General features: G+C 41.4%; 1 protein-coding gene across 1 annotated transcript in view; it reads right to left on the reverse strand.

Moving 5' to 3' along the window:
- The window catches only part of abhd16a (abhydrolase domain containing 16A, phospholipase), a 31598-nt gene extending 14614 nt beyond the window's left edge, over positions 1-16984 (reverse strand). Inside the window, exons 1-15 of the mRNA XM_080767489.1 lie at positions 16854-16984; positions 15085-15141; positions 14932-14998; positions 14192-14278; positions 13800-13885; positions 13278-13351; positions 10515-10616; positions 9135-9249; positions 8708-8809; positions 7686-7749; positions 6644-6693; positions 4752-4875; positions 2475-2579; positions 2293-2356; positions 816-872 (exon numbers count right to left, since the gene is read on the reverse strand). Of these exons, the coding sequence (XP_080623615.1) occupies positions 816-872; positions 2293-2356; positions 2475-2579; positions 4752-4875; positions 6644-6693; positions 7686-7749; positions 8708-8809; positions 9135-9249; positions 10515-10616; positions 13278-13351; positions 13800-13885; positions 14192-14278; positions 14932-14998; positions 15085-15141; positions 16854-16955 (1256 nt within the window). The 5' untranslated portion in view covers positions 16956-16984. The remainder of the gene's footprint in view (positions 1-815; positions 873-2292; positions 2357-2474; positions 2580-4751; positions 4876-6643; positions 6694-7685; positions 7750-8707; positions 8810-9134; positions 9250-10514; positions 10617-13277; positions 13352-13799; positions 13886-14191; positions 14279-14931; positions 14999-15084; positions 15142-16853) is intronic.
- Positions 16985-18790: the final 1806 nt, after the last annotated feature.

An 18790-nucleotide genomic window follows, 5' to 3' on the forward strand; every position in this document is an offset into this window, starting at 1 on the left:
CAAAATGAGAGTGAAAATTCACGTGTGACCCAGATAATATTTGGGCAGAAAACTCGCTATAGGAAATGTACCAGTACTGTATCAACCATTATATATAAAAAAAAAGGCTGCCATCGTATTCGTTAGTCGTTCTTTTGCCAGAAGTGAGTGCCTCCGTGAAGTGTGTGTGTGTGTCTCTCTCTCTCCATGTAGCTCTTTGCATAGGGTGGGAACTGGGAAGGCTTCCACTCCCCCCTAACCCCCCCCCCCTCTCTCTTATCAACACGTTCCACCAGTAATTCAACATTTTAATTAGGTGACCCATGCAGAGGCCTCACTACCACCGACAGCACTGCATATTAACACACATTAACTTAAGACCCGTTTTCGGACACTACGCTAATCGATGGCCAGACGTCGGCTTGCTGTGTTACAGCCAGAACCATAAAAAAGGAGTCCCACTCTTCTTTACACAAAGCAAAGTGTGTACGTTATCTATTATTCTTTGTTAAGCTATCCCACACCGGCGGCGTCCGACACGTGCTGGCGCGCGTTCACGCCTCGCCTGACGCTCCGATACGCCACTGTTCTAGTGTTGCCGCTGCGCACCCGCTTCACAGACGGTGTGTGTCGGGCTTTAGACTTATTATGCCATAAATGCCAAACTTTCCAAACGGTGAAAGAGACCACAACGGAATTCGTGTTCATTCACAACTTTAGAAGCGTGATCACGTTTGTATGCCTGTTTCCTTGTTTTAAAAAAGGCCGAATGAAGGAAGGAAGCAAGAAGGAAAGACGGTAGAGAGAGGGAGGTAGTGATGGAGGTGCCAACTTACGTGGTTGTGATGATCTCATCTTTGGTTCTCCTGATCAACAACACCGGCCCCTGGTATCTGTAAACAGGACCAGGACGTTGGGAAGTCAGGTGAGAGAAAGTCCTGTTTTACAGTATCAATGGATTGTGCAATATCACGGTTTTATTGGATCAAATGTGTGTGTAATGTATGTTCAAGGTTCAAGTTTATTTAGTGTCCCCGAAGGGCAAATTGGGTTGCAGCATAGACAGTACATTAAACAATGAATGAAACAGTACAGACAAACAAACAGTTCACATAGCGGATACCAGAGTACAAAGGTGCACACAACCATTAAAGTGCAGGCGTTAAAGTGCTATGCGATAAAAGTGCATGTGCATAGACATACTGTAGGCACGAGATAATACAGTAAAAAGTGAAAGTGCTCATCATAAGGTTATATCCTCGATCTACCCACAGCAGCATTCAGTGTGTGAATAGAGACCGGGACAAAGGAATGTTTGTGCCTGTTTTTTGTGGCACAGGGGTCTCGCAAGCGAAGGCCGGATGTACTCTCCGTATAGTGGGTGAGCAGCATCAGATCGGATACACAGGGCTTTGTTGAGTACCTGTTTCTTAAAGATCTGATGTTGTTTGTTGGCCTTTACCCAACGATAGCATTAGCTATCATTGATCATAATGTTGCATCTTACATCAACACCTTTTATATAACAGTAGGCACTTCTATAACATGTAACGATTAAGATTTTTCAATCTGCCTGATATTGTAAAGCAGGGGTGGGAAACTTTGAAGATGGAGGGGGCCACTATATTTCCAGCCTCATTCCAGAGGGCCACATTGCATATTACTGTCGTAGCAAAAACAGCTGATCTATGGTTGACTGTACGCCATTTTCTTTTCAGATGTTTTCCACGAGATTTCTATCATCTTATTATATAGTATGCAATGTCACTGAGCAGTATGGGTGGGAGGGTTAAGGGATTTCTTTATCTTTTTTGTCTTTATCTTTTCTTTCATTTTGTTTCATAAAAAAAAGTATTTCATAATATAATGTTTGTAATATTTTATCTGTTCAATAAAAACATATTTGACAAAAAAAAAACAGCTGATCTACAAGCTCAAAAACGCGTCGCACTGCGATGCGTTTTGAGCTTGTAGATCAGCTGTTTTGCTATATTTTAAATGAAATCCTGATTTTGTTAGTGCTATTTTTGAATAGGAATCCTGAAAAGCAACATTTTTATTTAATTTCAAATGCATTTAGTTATAGATATGCTAACTTTATGAACTAAATACAAATACATTGGACATAAAAAAGACATTAACATTTTAATACTAATAATTAGCTTAAATCAATATATCAATGTGCGGGCCCCCGTGCCGCCAGTTGCCCATGTATGTTGTAAAGAACTGACATTTGTGGAAACTAATATAACATTTATATTGTGATCATGCAATCAATCACAGACATGATGTGTTGTGTACACAGTCACTCACTTGCAGAGCTGCTCAGCGTTGTTTAGGTTCATATACTGCCTGACTGTGTGCTGCACCAACGGCCCTGATGACAAAAACACACAAACAGTCAACTAATATATTGTACATTTCTGAAGAAAGAGGAAAAAGCCCAAAAGCATCCCACACACAGTGACCCCCCCCCCCTAGTGACGATGACTCACTCCAGCTGTCAGGCATGACCTTGAGGGCCAGAGGAAGCAGGTCGTCGAAGGAGGCGTCCAGCACCAAGGAGCGGATCTCTGGGTACGACATCGCTGCCCAGCTGGCTGAGAGGGGAACAGGAGGACACAGAGGACACGAGGGGGTTTAACCCATTCTGACCTGAGATCAGATTCATACGAGGTTTCCACTGGACACACACTGGTCTGATGAGCCCATTCTGACCTGAGATCAGATTCTAAAAATGTCAGTCGTTCTTCGATTTTTCAAAAATAGCAGACCTACAAGCTCGTAGCGCGCCACTCGGTGGCGCGCTACGAGCTTGTAGGTCTGCTATTTTTAAATAGCTAAAGCATGACATGATGCCAACACGGAAATGGGTTCCCGTTCAGAATGGGTTAAGGGGACAGACGGATGGGACGTGGGTAAGACAGTTTAGCTCCGATTAAAGGCTTTACACAAGCTTAAATGTGTTTATAATAATCCATAATATCCCTGGGGTAACTTAAGCCTGGGTTTATAATAGCCCTGGGTTAACTTATTTAAACCCTGCTGTGGGTTAACGTTAAGCCTGGGATAACTCTAAACCTTGGTTGTAACAACCCGGGGTAACTTTAATCCCGGGTAGGGATGTTTAACCGTGAATCATTAACTTGGAGAACTGGAAATACTATTTGGAATTACAGTTGAAGAGCCTGGCAGACAGAGGTCCTGCAGCATGCTTACAGATATAGCGTTTTATTTCCAAAGATACTTTTTTGTATTTGATTATTTTCTGTATTTCTTATTTTGCATGCATTGTTTGGCTACTGTATTATCTGAGGTTTGAAAGGCAGCAGCTGTTAAGAAAAAGCCATTAAAGAAGTTACTAATTAAACATTTAAATGACAAATCATGCGAATCAAGTGATTTCATACATTCAGTCTTGTGGAATAAATGCACGCGTAATAATCGTGAAACTGTTATTTTTCTAAATGATCTATAATCGTTACATCCCTAATCTTGCGTTAACTTTCATCACATTTCACTCAGTTTTAGTGAAATTAATAATTTCACACTACTGTTCTCAGCACTGTGAACCATGATTCAGTACTGTATGCAGAACTGTGTATATTTATAAATTTATATCAACTAAATTAAATCAATGAGTCAATCAGCAAGGTTTATTAACCTAGGTTTAAAAGCACTGCCAACCCCTCTATCAAGAAAGCTAGTTTGATTAGCCTGAGGGTTAAATATGGGATTAAGAAAGGGATTAGCCTGGGAGCTAAGTGTGTTGTGTGGAAAGGGTTCACTTCCACAACACAGGGATGGAACATTAGCAAAGCAAAGTGGTGGTTGCCGTGAATAAAAACACAGAAACTTTGTACACATGTTTTACAACAAAATAAAACCTCAGAAGGCTTTTTTTTCTTTTTTAATACATTTGTGTACAGATAACTTCTTTAAAAAAACCAAAAAAACCAAAGAAAAATAGGGCTCATTAAAATATACCACCAGTGGTGTAGTCTACCGTTATACGTACAGTAGTATACCGTGGCGAAGATTTAGGAGAAAAAAGCGTATACGGCCTGCTAATCATTTCATCCATTGACCACGTGCGAGCGTATCACCGCCCTATACCGTGTACGACTGTACGTGCACGTGTCGCGCAGGGAATAATTATAGTACAATGTCTGACAAAACCTAGGCTACCGCCAGTGTTGTTTTCGTCGACTAAGCAGACTACCTTTTTTCACTGACGAAAACTAAAGGGAAACTAAGCTATGGTGACTATAAAACTATATGACTAAATATACTGTCGATTTTGTCAACAAATAAAAACTAGAGTAAAATGTTAGAAAGGGACTAGTGGACAAGAGATACAGTATAAGTCATTTTACACTTGGTTGCATGCTGAAAATAGCAGATCTACAAGCTCACAACGCGTTGTGAGCTTGTAGATCTGCTATTTTCAGAAAGGGTAAAATCAGCCATTACGACGGCATCAAGGCCCACCAAAATACATTTTAGTCGACTAAATCAACTGCAGATTTAGTCGACAAAAACTAGACTAAACACTAAAACATTGACATGACTCAAATGTGACTAAAACTCAATGAAAACGTTTCAAGAGAATATGACTAAAACTAAAATGGAAATTTGCTGCCAAAAACAACACTGGCTACCGCAATGCATACCACCTAAAAAAAACAAAAAGTTGAAGATGCGAAACAACAACACTGGTGTGGGTGTGTGTGTGTGTGTGTGTGTGTGTGTGTGTGTGTGTGTGTGTGTACCTGTGAAGCCTCCTATAGACCAGGCGTACACTGTGATGTCACTGAGCTGGAAGCCCAGTTTGTGCACAGCGAACTGGATCACCACGTCCATGGCATTGGCCTCATTCTGGGGGAACGGCACTCCCTGCGGGAAGACAAGAGTAAAGACACTGTAGTGACATGTGGAGCTGCACCGGTGGAGAAAATTACCATCTTTCTGTGTTATTATTCATGCTCACTCACCTTGGTATCCCACTAGACATAATACGTCACCACTTCTCAATGCATTCAGCATATTCAGCACACTTCCGAAATCTATACCAGCTACTATGGACACTTTAGGGCTACTTTTTTATAATTCAAGACACAGTAGCTAATAGCTATACTATCGATCATTTTATGCCGTGATGGATGCAAAAGATTACCGCTTGCCCTTCTCCTCAATTTCGCCACAAGAAGGATTGCATCCGAGCGAGCACCACGTAAGCACTATTGGGAACATGGCGAGATGCATTAGTGAATAGATTGCCAAACTATATAAAGCACTGCTTTGTGTGAGATCACTTTCGTCACCCAGGCAGTCATCATACATCTCGGCTCCATTAAATCACTTGGCTGGACCGTCTTGTCTCTCTCTGCCTCTTCTCCGAACAAATCGGTTTGCTATTCTCAGGAGGGTTTAACCGTTGCACTGTTGCAGCCCACCCCATAAGAATCAGAGATGACAGTGCAGTGAAGCATGCGCTACACGCATGAGAGCTTTCCACTGACATTCTTATCCAAAGCACCATGTAATGAGTGCAACAGTGGAAATAAGCCCAAGATCCGATACACTTCCATCGTTTTTCAAACAACCAGTGGTTGTGACAACCAGAGTTTGAGTGACAATTTGACTGTGATCCAAGATTGAAGATGTTAAGGGCAAAGTGCAAAGAGAAAGAAACAGGGGCTCTGGAATGAGAAGAGAGAGGCTGAGAGGATTGCCGTTCCACCACATGGGTATTTTGGGTAATATCAGCTGCAGAGCTACACTGCAATATCCTTGTGCAATGCCGTCTGGCTCAGCACAACAGCACTGGTAATTCTACACTATATCTCTTACTTGCAAATTGACCCACTTACTGTGCTCACGCTAGAGAGCTGGGGGGCAGCGGGGCACAGAAACTTCATTACCTGGGATAATGTTTAATGATAGCCCCCCCATAGTTCAAACCCACCCATGAGACCCCTACCAATTACTGGCACAGGAACCATCCAAACCCCACCAGTAGTCTCCATGTGGCTCCATATCACATTTGCAATTGTCGATCTCAAATCTCATTACCATGAACACGACACAGCCTCTTTCTGTTAGCTCAGTGGTTCCTAAAGAGGGGTTCAGGGACCCTCAGGCATTACTTGAGGGGGTTTCCGAATGGACCCCTTAATTACGGGTCTGTAACTGATAAGTGTACAAATTTGTACTGAATGGGTTAAGCCCAGAAGCAGAACTGGCCTACCAGCGATAATATCTGCCCTGAAATTTGTTTTGTGAATAATATACAATATCTGACTGATAATAATGTCCAAATACTGCTTTTACAATTTGTCTCATCATGCTTAGCCAATACACCACTTCTCTCCGTCGGTAAGAAGAGGCCTTGAGCCACAAAAAGAAGTATGACTATACAAATTAAATGTCCTCTCAGTTGTGCACTCAAGTATGTGGCCTTCACAAAAAATATTACACAAGCATTTCTATCTGCATGTCACATGCTGGTGTGGTGAGAACCCAAATGCAGGACACTGGAGAGAGAGAGAGAGAGAGACAGACAGACAGACAGACAGACACTGAGACACACACACACACACACACACACACACACACACACACACACACACACACAGCTGGCAGAGATAACAATGCTGCTTACCGTACTGCCTGCAAAACCCGGGTGGTTCCATCCCAGCACAGAGTAACCACCTGTAATGCACAGAATGATGTGGCACGTTTAAAATGCTACATAGTGTATCTCCATTTTAGAAGATTTATCAAAACAATCACAATGCTGTTATGACAGTACTAGAGCAGTGGTTCCCAAACTTTTCAATGCCAGGACCCCCAAATTGACACTAATTACCCCGTGGACCCCCATTTGAAGAGATATGCCAGGGACCCCCATAAGAGAAGACTTTTACGGCTCTAGCAGTGATTCTCAACCTTTTTAATGTCAAGGACCCCCAGTTTGACATGCATTATGCTACGGACCCCCATTTAATGACATTTCTATCTCTGGGACCCGCAATTTATATTGTAAAATCAATGTTAATTTAACTCTGAGTGTACAAATGGAACCAATTTGGTTCCCTTTGTACACTCTCAGAGTTACAGACCGATAAGGGTCCATTTGGTTCCAACCTTTCATTTAGCTAGGGAGCCCCCTGGAACTCCCTCAAGGACCCCTGGGGGTCCCCGGACCCAACTTTGGGAACCACTGTACTAGAGGTTTGGGCCGCTATGTGGCCCTCACATATATGGGCGTAATAAGGTTATGTCTGATTGACATGGCCGTGGTCCGGTTCGGTTATGGTTATGTATGTGACTGATGTGGCTGTGCTACTGCCCAGAGCCATCCAATAGAAGAGTTGCGATATTGAGGGGGCAGAAAACAGCCTGGTCACGTGGTTCATGTACTCGCACGAGCCCATAGACCCCAATGCATTCCGTAAACTTCCAGTTGTCCCTTATGTGGAGCCTTCAATTAGGGACAAACCAATCTATGTAGAAGAGCCGCCATTGGACTGACCCCATGAAGTGAACAGAGTTTGCGTAACTCTGTCTTACTCTATGGCTCTGGTACTGCCCATACAGTATATGGCCGTATGGGTTTTGTTTATGGTTATGTATGAGTCAGAGTGACGTCAGTGGTCCGCCCGCCCATCCTCCAATCTTATTAATATATAGTAATTCCTCACCTTCCAATGGCGTGTTCATGCAGCCAACCTCATAGAAGCCCGCATTCCCCTCACAACAGATCACCTAGAGCAAGGTCAAGGGAAGTCACGGTAAACTACCGGTATTGCACATGAGGGTACTTTAAATACCACAAGAAATGAACAATGTCTTTTTCACGCTCCTGGGGCAATGCATACATTATCCATGGTCACAATGGAGATACAGTACTAACTGTAAATGTAACTAACGATGAATAACTTTGAATAATCATGAATCATGATTTTATTCACCTGTGTGATTCCCACAGCTCAAACTGTTCCACCACATGCAGCTGATTATCATTACGGAGACACCACACGGCCGCTTTTAACTGTTTTGAATCTAATTCAAATCAAGATGACGGCCGTAGTACAGTGCATTACATTGTTAACAAATATTCTTATTACGTAATAGAATACAGGCAGGAGGCAGAGCCCGCAAAAAGTCCAGCGCAGGCAGATTACAATAGTGAACAGCGTGTGTGTGTGTGTGGTACTTCTTTCTAATTCTCTCATGTATACATTTACAAATGGATAAGAAGAAAAAGTATAATTTGTCCCTGATAAACCTGTAATTACTTGGTGATGAACATGAACACGCACGGGTCAATGCACTCCCGTAATGCTTGCCGTGACTCATCTAGCTTGTCAAGCCCACACTTCATACAGTCATAACCTTTGTCTAACTGACAAAACATAATTAATAAACGATCGGACTTTGCTCATTAGTCATTACAGAGATGTTTTGTTAGAATGAAGTACGTGAGCTTGATATCAGGGACATACTGTGCACATACTGTACAAACATAACCCAGTTTATCCGTGGAACATAATAATGTTTATTCTATGCTTACTCTACCCGTCATTTACATAAACTGCAGAGAAAGACAGACTCAGAATGCATGACCTTCTAATGGTGATAATGCTTTATCCACTGCTTATTCAGAGTGCGGAGTTGACTCAGTCATTAGTCACAAAAACAAAACAGCAGGGTGGATATTTACCAGAGTCTGTCCGTTCTCTCCTCCGTCTCTCCTCCGGTCGACAAACATGGTGTCAATCTCATTTCCATCACACGCGACAAGTTTGTTCCTCTGGCCGTCGAACTGCAACAAACGGAGAGGGAAGAAAAAACTAAGCCAAAAAACACATGAAGGTGTAGATGTTCCAACATTTATCAAAGAAGGTGTAGGTGTTGTCGCTTCTCTCTTTTGTGTGAACACGAAAACAAGAACATCTGTTTGAAGCAACACATTTTAATAAGTCCCATGACATGTCACCATGTGTCGGTCGGTTGCTCGCTCGCACACACACACACACACAAACACACACACACACACACTTTATAAATATATTTATATATATATGATACAATGCTCTTTGTTTCATATTCATGTGCCTTCCTTTTCATTGTGCTCGGTCGTTCCTCACCTCCTCTATTAGTCGAGCCTGGCCTTGCTGAAGCATGTGCCTCATAGCTTTCTGCAGTAAGCCTACAGACCCTGGGTACAGCATCCTCCGTCCAAAGGAGTGAGTGATGAGAAAACTGAGGGGAGAGAGAGAGAGAGAGAGAGAGATATGTGAGCGAACGCATCACTGCAGTGCTTTAGCAACAATATAGATGAGGACGAGAGGACAAACTAAAGCCCAACACTACATACTGAATATACAATAGGTAAACACCAAAGCAAATAACATTGTTGGTAGAACAGTAACAGCACACATACTGTACAAATTATGCTGAAAGTATTGTTCTTGCAGCTGTTAACCACTTCATTTCATGATGACTAGCAATGGTCGATCTACAAGCTCCCGTTTTGTTGTGTTGCGAAGCTTGTAGACCTGCTATATTAATTTAGTATTGTTTCAACATGGTGTTCAGACCAGAGTAATCTAGTAAGAGAGTGGCAACACTAGCGTTGACTCCCATTGTAACAAAGGAATGCGTAGGTGCTCGTTCTATCTCAATGGGATAGTCATAGTTCCAATGTTGGGAACTACAGTGTATAGCCCATAGCACCCGCTTTGCGTGTCGCCACTCTTCTACTAGATTACTCTGGTTCAAACATCCCGGTTTGGCCATAATTGTCCTGATATCAAGCTGGGTGTCCAACGTCCAGAGAAATATCTCTAAAACGTGTCCCTGTTTTCAACATTCACTAAGAAATTGTCACAGTTAAAATAATAATAAGAGCACTTATATAGATGTGCGTCATCTTCTGTTCTGTTGAAAGGTGCAATCACTATGTTTCCTCCTAGGTGCTAAAATAATTTACCCCATCCTGATAAAAACGCCAGGTGAAAATAAGTGAAATAAGTTGTCAAAAGTAGCAAAAATAGCCATTTTAAAAATCAGATGAAAATATGGCCACAGATATAAAATGGATGACCATATGCCAATATAGACGCCATTTTGAACCCATTCTGGGCGGGAACCCCTTTCGGTGTTTTAAGCATTATGTAATACTTTAGCTATTGAAAAATAGCAGATCTACAATCTGAGAAGATTGTAGGTCTCCTATTATATTTATATCGTGAAAATGCGGCACAAATCTTTGAATATATATTCTTTCAGAAGACTTTTTTATAGTTTTATTCAACGTCAGGCCTAAATGGGTTAAGGAATTTCTATCTTGATGGGAGTAGTTTATTCCAATTCCAGCAGGACAACAATGCCTCCTTCTGCAGGGCGTGCCTGGCCCTTACTCCATGCATCCAGTCTGTTATAGTAGTCTATATATATATTCCATAATGGAACAGGTTTAACACATATTGTGCACTGGCAGATACGAACGTGTAGAAGGTGTGTACCCGATGATGTGACAGGGCATAGTGCGGACAGAACTGAGAATGGTGTCTGCGGTTCCTCTCCGCTCCGGTTTGAGCAGGGACACACCTGCCTTGGACAACTTCCTGTCTCACACACACACACACACACACACACACACACACACACACACACACACATACACGGTCATAAATACACTACATAATCATAAACAGACACAGGTCTCCACCAGGGCAGGTCAGGTTGTGGCCTTCTGTGGCCACCAATGTGAAAAGGGGGCCATTTGTTCGTATGCCTTAAATGGCAATTGGATGATTTGAGGCAACAGGCCAATGTGAAAAGGGTGAGATATATTCCTCAGCCTAGTAGGAAAGTGTGTGAGAGATTTCATGTAAATTGCACACTGCGTTCATGATTTGAGGCCTTTTGTTCAAAACGGGTCAGTCCTGCAAATTTTGAAAGCCAATGTTTTTGGCATGGATCAGGGCCAGAGATTAGCTGGTAACGGACAGACAGACACACACACACGGACGGAGTGCAAAACATACTCTCTCCCAATTCGGCCTGGTGGAGACAATAAATGTATTTTTTAAGAGATAGTGTGCAGACCTTACGCTCTCTCTACAAAGGCATACAATGATACAAATCCATGAGGCATACAGTAGCCCACACAAAATGTGTACCATTTATATCACTGCTGACGGTCAGAAAACTTGTCTACAGTATGTCCACATTTAAAACATTTTCCTTCATGTTTTTTTGTTTTCTAAATAAATGTTCTTCCTACGTACGTCATACAAGGGTGTGGCACATTCGGGAACAAGCTCACAAACCATCACATCACCCTGTGAGCTTGTAGATCTGCCATTTTCACTATTTTTGAACAGTTGTTTTAAAGTGCTGTAAAAGCGGTTAATTCTGTCTGTGGGCTGTATTTTATATATATTATTTAAATTAATATAAATAATAATTATTATTTATATATTATATATATTTAACAATTTATATATATTTTAACCAATGAAAAGTATGTATGCGTTTAATCATGCGAACTCGCGAAGGTTCCCCTCCTTTGTTTCTTAACCCAAGTGTCCGATTAATTAATTAAAAATAAATAATTATGTATAGCAACTAATGACACAGAGGTAGCTCCCGAATTGAAAAGGTATAACGCATAGGTTACAACTTAATAATCTAAATAAATGGGTAGCTGCCCTAAGGTGCTAGTGTGTTTTTGTAGTGTTCTGATTATGATGCGAGTCATGTGATCTATTGTGATGCTCAACTGCAGAGCTGTCTTGGATCCTCTTTGAAGTTTGCCACCTTCTTAGTTCTTACCTAACCTGACGCTGCCAGATCCAAAAAGCTTGCTACACAAATTTGTTTCACAGCTTATTTGGATCTGGGATCGCGGAAGCAAATTCGATGACGGGGCTGTTCCTTTTTTTCAAGATACATGGTAGATGATTGGATGGGAGCGTCTGTCTATCACCGTGTGGGCGTGCAAACACAACCAATCATATCGACGTGTCTATATACCGTCACATCCGCATCCCGCCTTTAGCTCACGCTGATTGGTTCGGTACGAAGCAGATCTGACTCAGGGCTCAACTCCGTCAGAGATCCCAGATGAGTGTTGTGTTGGGGAATATGTTTCCGCAATACCGCCCTCATCTGGCAGCGTCAGGTTAGTTCTTACCTCCCTCCACATTGATCTTTACTCAAAGGTATAGAACTTTTAAAGAACTTTTGTGCTGTATTATTGAAACCCTCTCCAAAGAGAACCCGTCTGCAGTTATCTACATAAAAAGGACCCACGAAGCGCTTCTTCTTTTCTTTTTTTTCTGTCTGGGTACAGGATGAACAACAAAAAAAGCTTGTGATTAATGAACTACTTTGGATCCATTGGAACACTAGCCTGGCGCGGCCAGACTCATAGCGAGGGTTCACTGATGTTTCCTCCCCGCAATGAGGCTGGCCAAGCCAGGCTATTGGAACACAGGCTATTGCTTCCATTTCCCGAAAAGGTTTCCATCCGACGGTGACGATACGTGGTCTCGTGTAGCTCAGTGGTTACTACCTGTATAAGGTTTTGACCTTCAATTCCCACCAGGGCAACAGGAGACAACAAAGTCTAAATGTATGCCCTGATGGCACAGCACAGCAGGACGGGAAAATCCATTCAATAAATGACATTTAATACAGTACATTTATCCAAAGTGCCTAACAATACCAGGAAGAATGGGTTATTTTTAGTATGGATGACCCCAGTGGGATTACAAGCACTATCGCTGGCAATGTTTTATACATTTATAGCTAGATATATATCCACGGGACCAATACGGTTCACCACTACCCATGCTCTATAATAGCTATGAGGGCGATATGAAATTTCACAATAAACAACACATTGCAAAGGCTTGCAATATCAGAATAGACTATTGAAGCCATAATGTTGAGACAGCAGAGGAATAAAGCTTTCTCATAAACATGACAGATAGTTGATGTTCTTCCATTTTGGGCCATGGAAACAGAATAAGTGTCAGGTTTTCAGCACATTTCTTTTTTTTTAATTGTAAACCAATACACACATACAGTACATAAACGCCACATGCACGTCTTTCAACATTGCACTGCTGCTGCTTTTCCTTATGTAGCCACTAGCCAGTTGGTCTCTGGTTTCAGACGCCGACTCTGTACATGCAATTGATCAGAGATCATACAGAACCAGAACCAAAACCAAGAACACACAAATACGTGCAGCCTTTTAAAAAACACACACTTACGGATTGCTGACTTCTGTCCAGCTGAAGTCAGTTGGCCAGTGGGAGAAGTCAAAATCGTAGCACCTCAGTTTTTTCTACACAGAGAGACAGTCAAATAAATCAATTAACAATTTAATTGTGTTTTTGGCACATTGGCAATTGTAAATAATAAATACATTTCCGTTTGGCTTTTTGGCTTGCACAGGGCAGATAACAAATAACAAATAAATAAAATATACAAAGAAATTATTGACATTTACATGCTTAAAAAAATAATGTTGATTAGTTTGAATGCGAGCCAAAAATAACAGTTTTGTTGGAATTGATGTTATAACCATTTAGACCCTCTATACATTGCGTTACGACTTACGACGCATTTTGAGCCTGTAACTCTGCTATTATTGGCAAGCGTTCCCAACATAACAGGGATGACAACAACGCCCAAGTGGTTCACAAGGGTAGCACTGTGTTTTGACCAGACCTGTTCCTATGAACACTGTTATGTCGTCATGGAAACTCTGACCTGCTGGGCACACCACTCACCTTGTTGGTAGGTATGTTATTATTCCTGTTTTCCTCCAGAATAGAGAGGAACTGAAGATACTCCGAGTTCTTCCATCTCCCCCAGCCTGGGGAGGACAGAGAGAGAGAGAGAGAGGGGGAAAGTGAGCAAGGGAGATGGAGAGGAGCAGTGATAGAGAGGACATACAGTAAGTGGGGGAAATGAGAGAGACGGCAAAATACATTCATCTCACTCCAGAGAGTCTCAAGGGTGCACTTAGTATGCTTATTGGGCGCGGACCTTGTGCGTCAGGCTCAATGTTAATGAAATCCCATTGGCATGCAGCAACAGACGCACCATACAAGTACATGTTGATGCGTCAAATGAGTTCAATTAGGCATAGTAGTCACAGCGGACACTCGTAGAGACTCACCTCTTAGGCAGGCCACCCCCAGCAGGCATACCAGCACCGTCCCCACGTACTGACCGCATGGAACCAACTTAGTGCTGCAGATGTATCCTGGGGAAATTAACAGCAGAATGGTGGTCACACAGTTGACAAACAGAAATATCCACATATTTATTAAAAGATGTATTGTCTTTTTTTTATGCCACTATCACACATCCAAGGAGTTTCATCGACCACCAAACAGACTGCGTCCACACCCACAGTAGTGGGAAATATTCTCTCTCCGTCTCTCAGAGCCTTGTTAACCGGCACCAATATGCACAGTCTAACAACTACAGTACCGTCCTTGAATGTCAACAAATAACAGCAGCCCGTTTATACACACTCACAGACTAGCAGATAACCCCAGGCAATTCATTTAGATCCATTCACTGTAATAATGCTACGGTATGAGAGCCATCTGATTAGTTTCATATGAATAAAAACACTTAATAAAAACAGCTATACCCCCCAAGGGACAGGACAGACTGCAGCCATTTATTTTACTCATTATACATGGGGCTTGAACAAATCATAATAGTGAGAAGAAAACAATTGCACAGCTTGTCAGACGCTTTACGGCGAGAGTTTTAAGTTAATTGCTCAAGTACACCTCTCGTCGAAACAACTTGTCTGGAACACTGTCTTAGGAGCTTCGTAAGATGGACTCAGTCTCATGCACACACACACACACACACACACACACACACACACACACACAATACCTTTCCTATAGAGATAGCAGAGGAGGAGAGGAGAACTGTAGTAGGAAATAGACCACAGTGTAGAAGCCTAGATGGATGAAATACAAACACACTCATTACTTGACAGTTCTTCTTAATTACTTCATAAAATGTCAATCACGCAACGATACTGACCCAACCAATGATGCTGTCCGTGTGCCTTTCCAGACCCTTGGCTTGGTAGTTCCATCCCTAACAAAGAGGTAAAATGATAAATTAATGATCTTATACTGTAGCTTAGTGACTTAGTCTCTCGAGACAGACTGAAGAGGAGGCTGTTTTTCCTTTGTTTTGCCAATGGGTACCCAGATTACATAGCTAGACAGCAGCACATACTGCAACCGGATACAGGAAGAGTGGGACCTAATTATTGTGGCTTTGTGGGGTGTGAAAGCAATTACAAAATTAGAATATTGTGTAAAAGTTCATTTTCTTCCATAATATAATTCAAAAAGTGAAACTTTCATATATCCTAGAATAAGATTAATTGCGCATGAAGTGACATATTTAATTAAAACTTTTTGTTTTAATCTTGATGAATCTGGCATACAGGCAGCTCATGAAAATCTAAAAATGCCATTTTGATTGTTTACTGTATTAGTATACATATGATACGGTTGATGATGCTGCGTGTTGGGTCGTGTAAACTCATTTAAACTTTTAATTTGATTTACCGGTATTTGTATTTGTTTATCTTGTCTATCCTTGTTTTATATTATGTTTCTGTGTTCACACATAATGTCCATGCATACGTATTCTGTTGTTGCTTGTATTTGTTTTGTCTGTTTTCTGTATTTGTAAAAAATCCAAATAAAGTACTGATCATAAAAAAAAGAAATGTCAACTATCTGAAAAGTATGATCATTTATGCACTCAAAACATGGTCTGGGGCTCTGTTACTTTTAAACAAATTATTTCATCAATGGGGCGTGGCATGGCCATAAGCCTGTGGCACTGTTGAGGTGTTATGGAAGCCCAGATTTGCTTTGATAGTAGCCATGGTACATCATACATGACGCTCGTAGCCTCGTACGTGATAATCATCATGACAGTCATGTTTCAGGGCTACTTTGATAGCAGCGTTAAACTCATTTGTATTGTTGAACCTAGTATCTCCAGGTAGATGGCTCTGTTGACTCCAGTGTGAGGTTTTCACTGTCAGTGGACCAACAACATACAGATAACATGGACCCAAATCAGTGAAATCACTGTGTTTTAATATTGTAGATACAACACAACCATCTATTAGGATATTTTACAGCACTGTGTGCTTCTGTATGTTGACAAGCTTTATGGGTATACCTTTCCCAGCAGCAACTTGGCAAGTTGGCACCTGCCCACGGACCAAAACTACTAGTAATTGGTGTACTGACCGTGGTATTACTGTGCTTAACTGACCAGCCAACTGGCCTGACCTGAACCCCACAGATAATCTACGTTGAAGTGTTCAAGCATGTTTTACTTATTTATGCAGCGCATAACGTTTCTTGGAGTTGTAACAGTGCAAACTACAATTGAATTACCTCAGGCTCTCATTCATTCTATAAATTATTTTCTTGCTAGTGAGTATAGTGACGCAACTCAAGGCAATAATTGATCCAGCAGCAGCAGAGGTATTCTATCTACATTTATTTATTTGTCTGTAAAAGCTTATGTGAAAGTGATAACCAACTACACGAATAACCATGTTTGTTAACCCGTCGGTTAATTCGTTCCTTTGCACATGCCTTCTCCAGTGAGTCTACATTCATTCATTGACAGCAACAATCATAATACAAACTTGACAGCTGGGACACTTCCGGGCCGCAGCGTTAGCAACAATGCTGCTAACTGGTCGATTTCTGTAGAGATCAACCTTGTTTGCTCAGAGTCAATTAAGAGCATTGCATTAAACGTAAGCCTACCCTCCTCCCCGTCCTGCCGTCGGGTCTGGATTGCTCCGGTGAGCGGTGAGTTCTGTTTAAATGAGGCCCCAACAGACAACGAAGAAACATCCAGCCAGCCATTCTTCCATTGAGCGATGACTACGGAAGCCGGCACTAGCCAAAAGTCTCAAAGGCGACAGCGCGTTTTCGATAAATACAAATTACAATACATCTACGAGAGTCTAAATATTAGGCTAATCTTACTGAACAAACGTCTTCAAGATAAGATTGAACTAGGTAATTCCGTGGAATTTGTGCCTTTTGTGTCCCCAAGAATATATAGTTAATTATTTTAACAAATGATATCAACATTTAATTAAAAACACATAAAATACATAACCTAGTGCTACTTGTGTAGAATGCTGAGGGTGTTGAAGTTATATGATGCATATTTAATATGTAGCCTACTAGCCTACTGTAATGATGATTCTGATTGATGCATAATTATGTAATGGCAGATTTGAGATTTCTAATAATAGTCTAAGAAATAATTCAGGCAATTGTTGTACTTCATCAGGATAATATATGATGCCTGTATACATTTGTATTTATTTTGTTATTATTTTTTTTATTATTATCATCAGTATTATACTGGTATTAGATTGATTGTTCTACAAGATTGAAGATGATGTTTAAATATGCTCTGTGTACTATAACAATTGCTTTTGGAAATGCATGAGATCACCTGCCATATGACATAAGATTTGGATCATTTATTTTTATAAGCATACATTATGTGAAGTGAGAATTAGAAGTAGCTGTTTACAGTAAAACATTGTGATCCATGCCCTGCGTGGGCTACATTAAAAACAATCTGGCTGCATCATTTGTGAACAACAGTCTGAAGATGCTGCATGTGTACAGTATAGGTTAATTTGGTATCAATTATAGGTTATGACAAAAATGATTCGCTGTAGGGGGGAAAAGACAGTGATGGACATGTATATGAACACATTCTGCTCAGGCGTGATACAGTTACAGTATGCATGTAGGAGTGATTTGTTAAGAATGTTCCGTTTAAACTTTATACGCTTGCTGTAGCATACATCCAGAATGTATGGACCTATGCCAAACCTCCTCCACTGAGACCAGTGTGCCAAATTGTTTTTATTTTCATGGATGGAAGACAGAAATGTCCTGGCAGCAGCAGAAAGAAGAAGAGGCAGGACTGGCAGGACTGCTATCCAGCTCCTAATAACATGTGAAATTGAGCAAGTAAACAACATCGATCTGAACCGTATCTAGCATCTATTAAAAAGGTGACAAGATGAAGTCCAAAGAGATTCAGATTGTGGTGGAAAATGGGGAGTGAGTCTGCACTGCAGTCCTGGCTGAGAGGGGGAGTTTATTCCACAGCTTGGGAGGGAGTCAGGAGGGAGAAGACTAGTACATGTGGAGCGATGCAGGGTGGTTTAGGGAAGTGCTGGCTGATCTAAATGAGCTGAACTAAACTTTATTCACGTTTGTTGTTAGCAAATCACCGTTTTCTATTGTGTGTCTGTGTCTGTCAGACCAGAGTTTGATCAGCAAGAGTTATTGTCTAATGCTGCTGCATGCCGTTGCCTGAAGGAAGCCAAACAAAAATAAGTCTTACTCTCATGTACCAAAATAAACTAATGAAGTATGACCTTGAACCTCGAAGAGAGAGAGCGGGAGAGATGATTGGGAGAACGGGTGGGAAGTTGAGTGTGACATCAGACGAGCAGAGGGAGAGATGGAGAGATGCTATCTTGCCCATCGGCAAATGAAGGAAAAGGCGCCCTCTTTTCCTGATGCGAGTCAAGTCTGTCTCCAGATGAGAGACTACCCATGCAATAACCCAGGCATTGCTGGGTACCAAAATCTGAATATGCTCATGAATGATTGCATGAAGTGTTATAGGTCGCATCGTATCAACCTGAGCGTATAGTTTTGAT

Source organism: Protomyctophum bolini (genome assembly GCF_963924005.1).
Source record: "Protomyctophum bolini genome assembly, chromosome: 7".
Classification (NCBI taxonomy): domain Eukaryota; kingdom Metazoa; phylum Chordata; class Actinopteri; order Myctophiformes; family Myctophidae; genus Protomyctophum; species Protomyctophum bolini.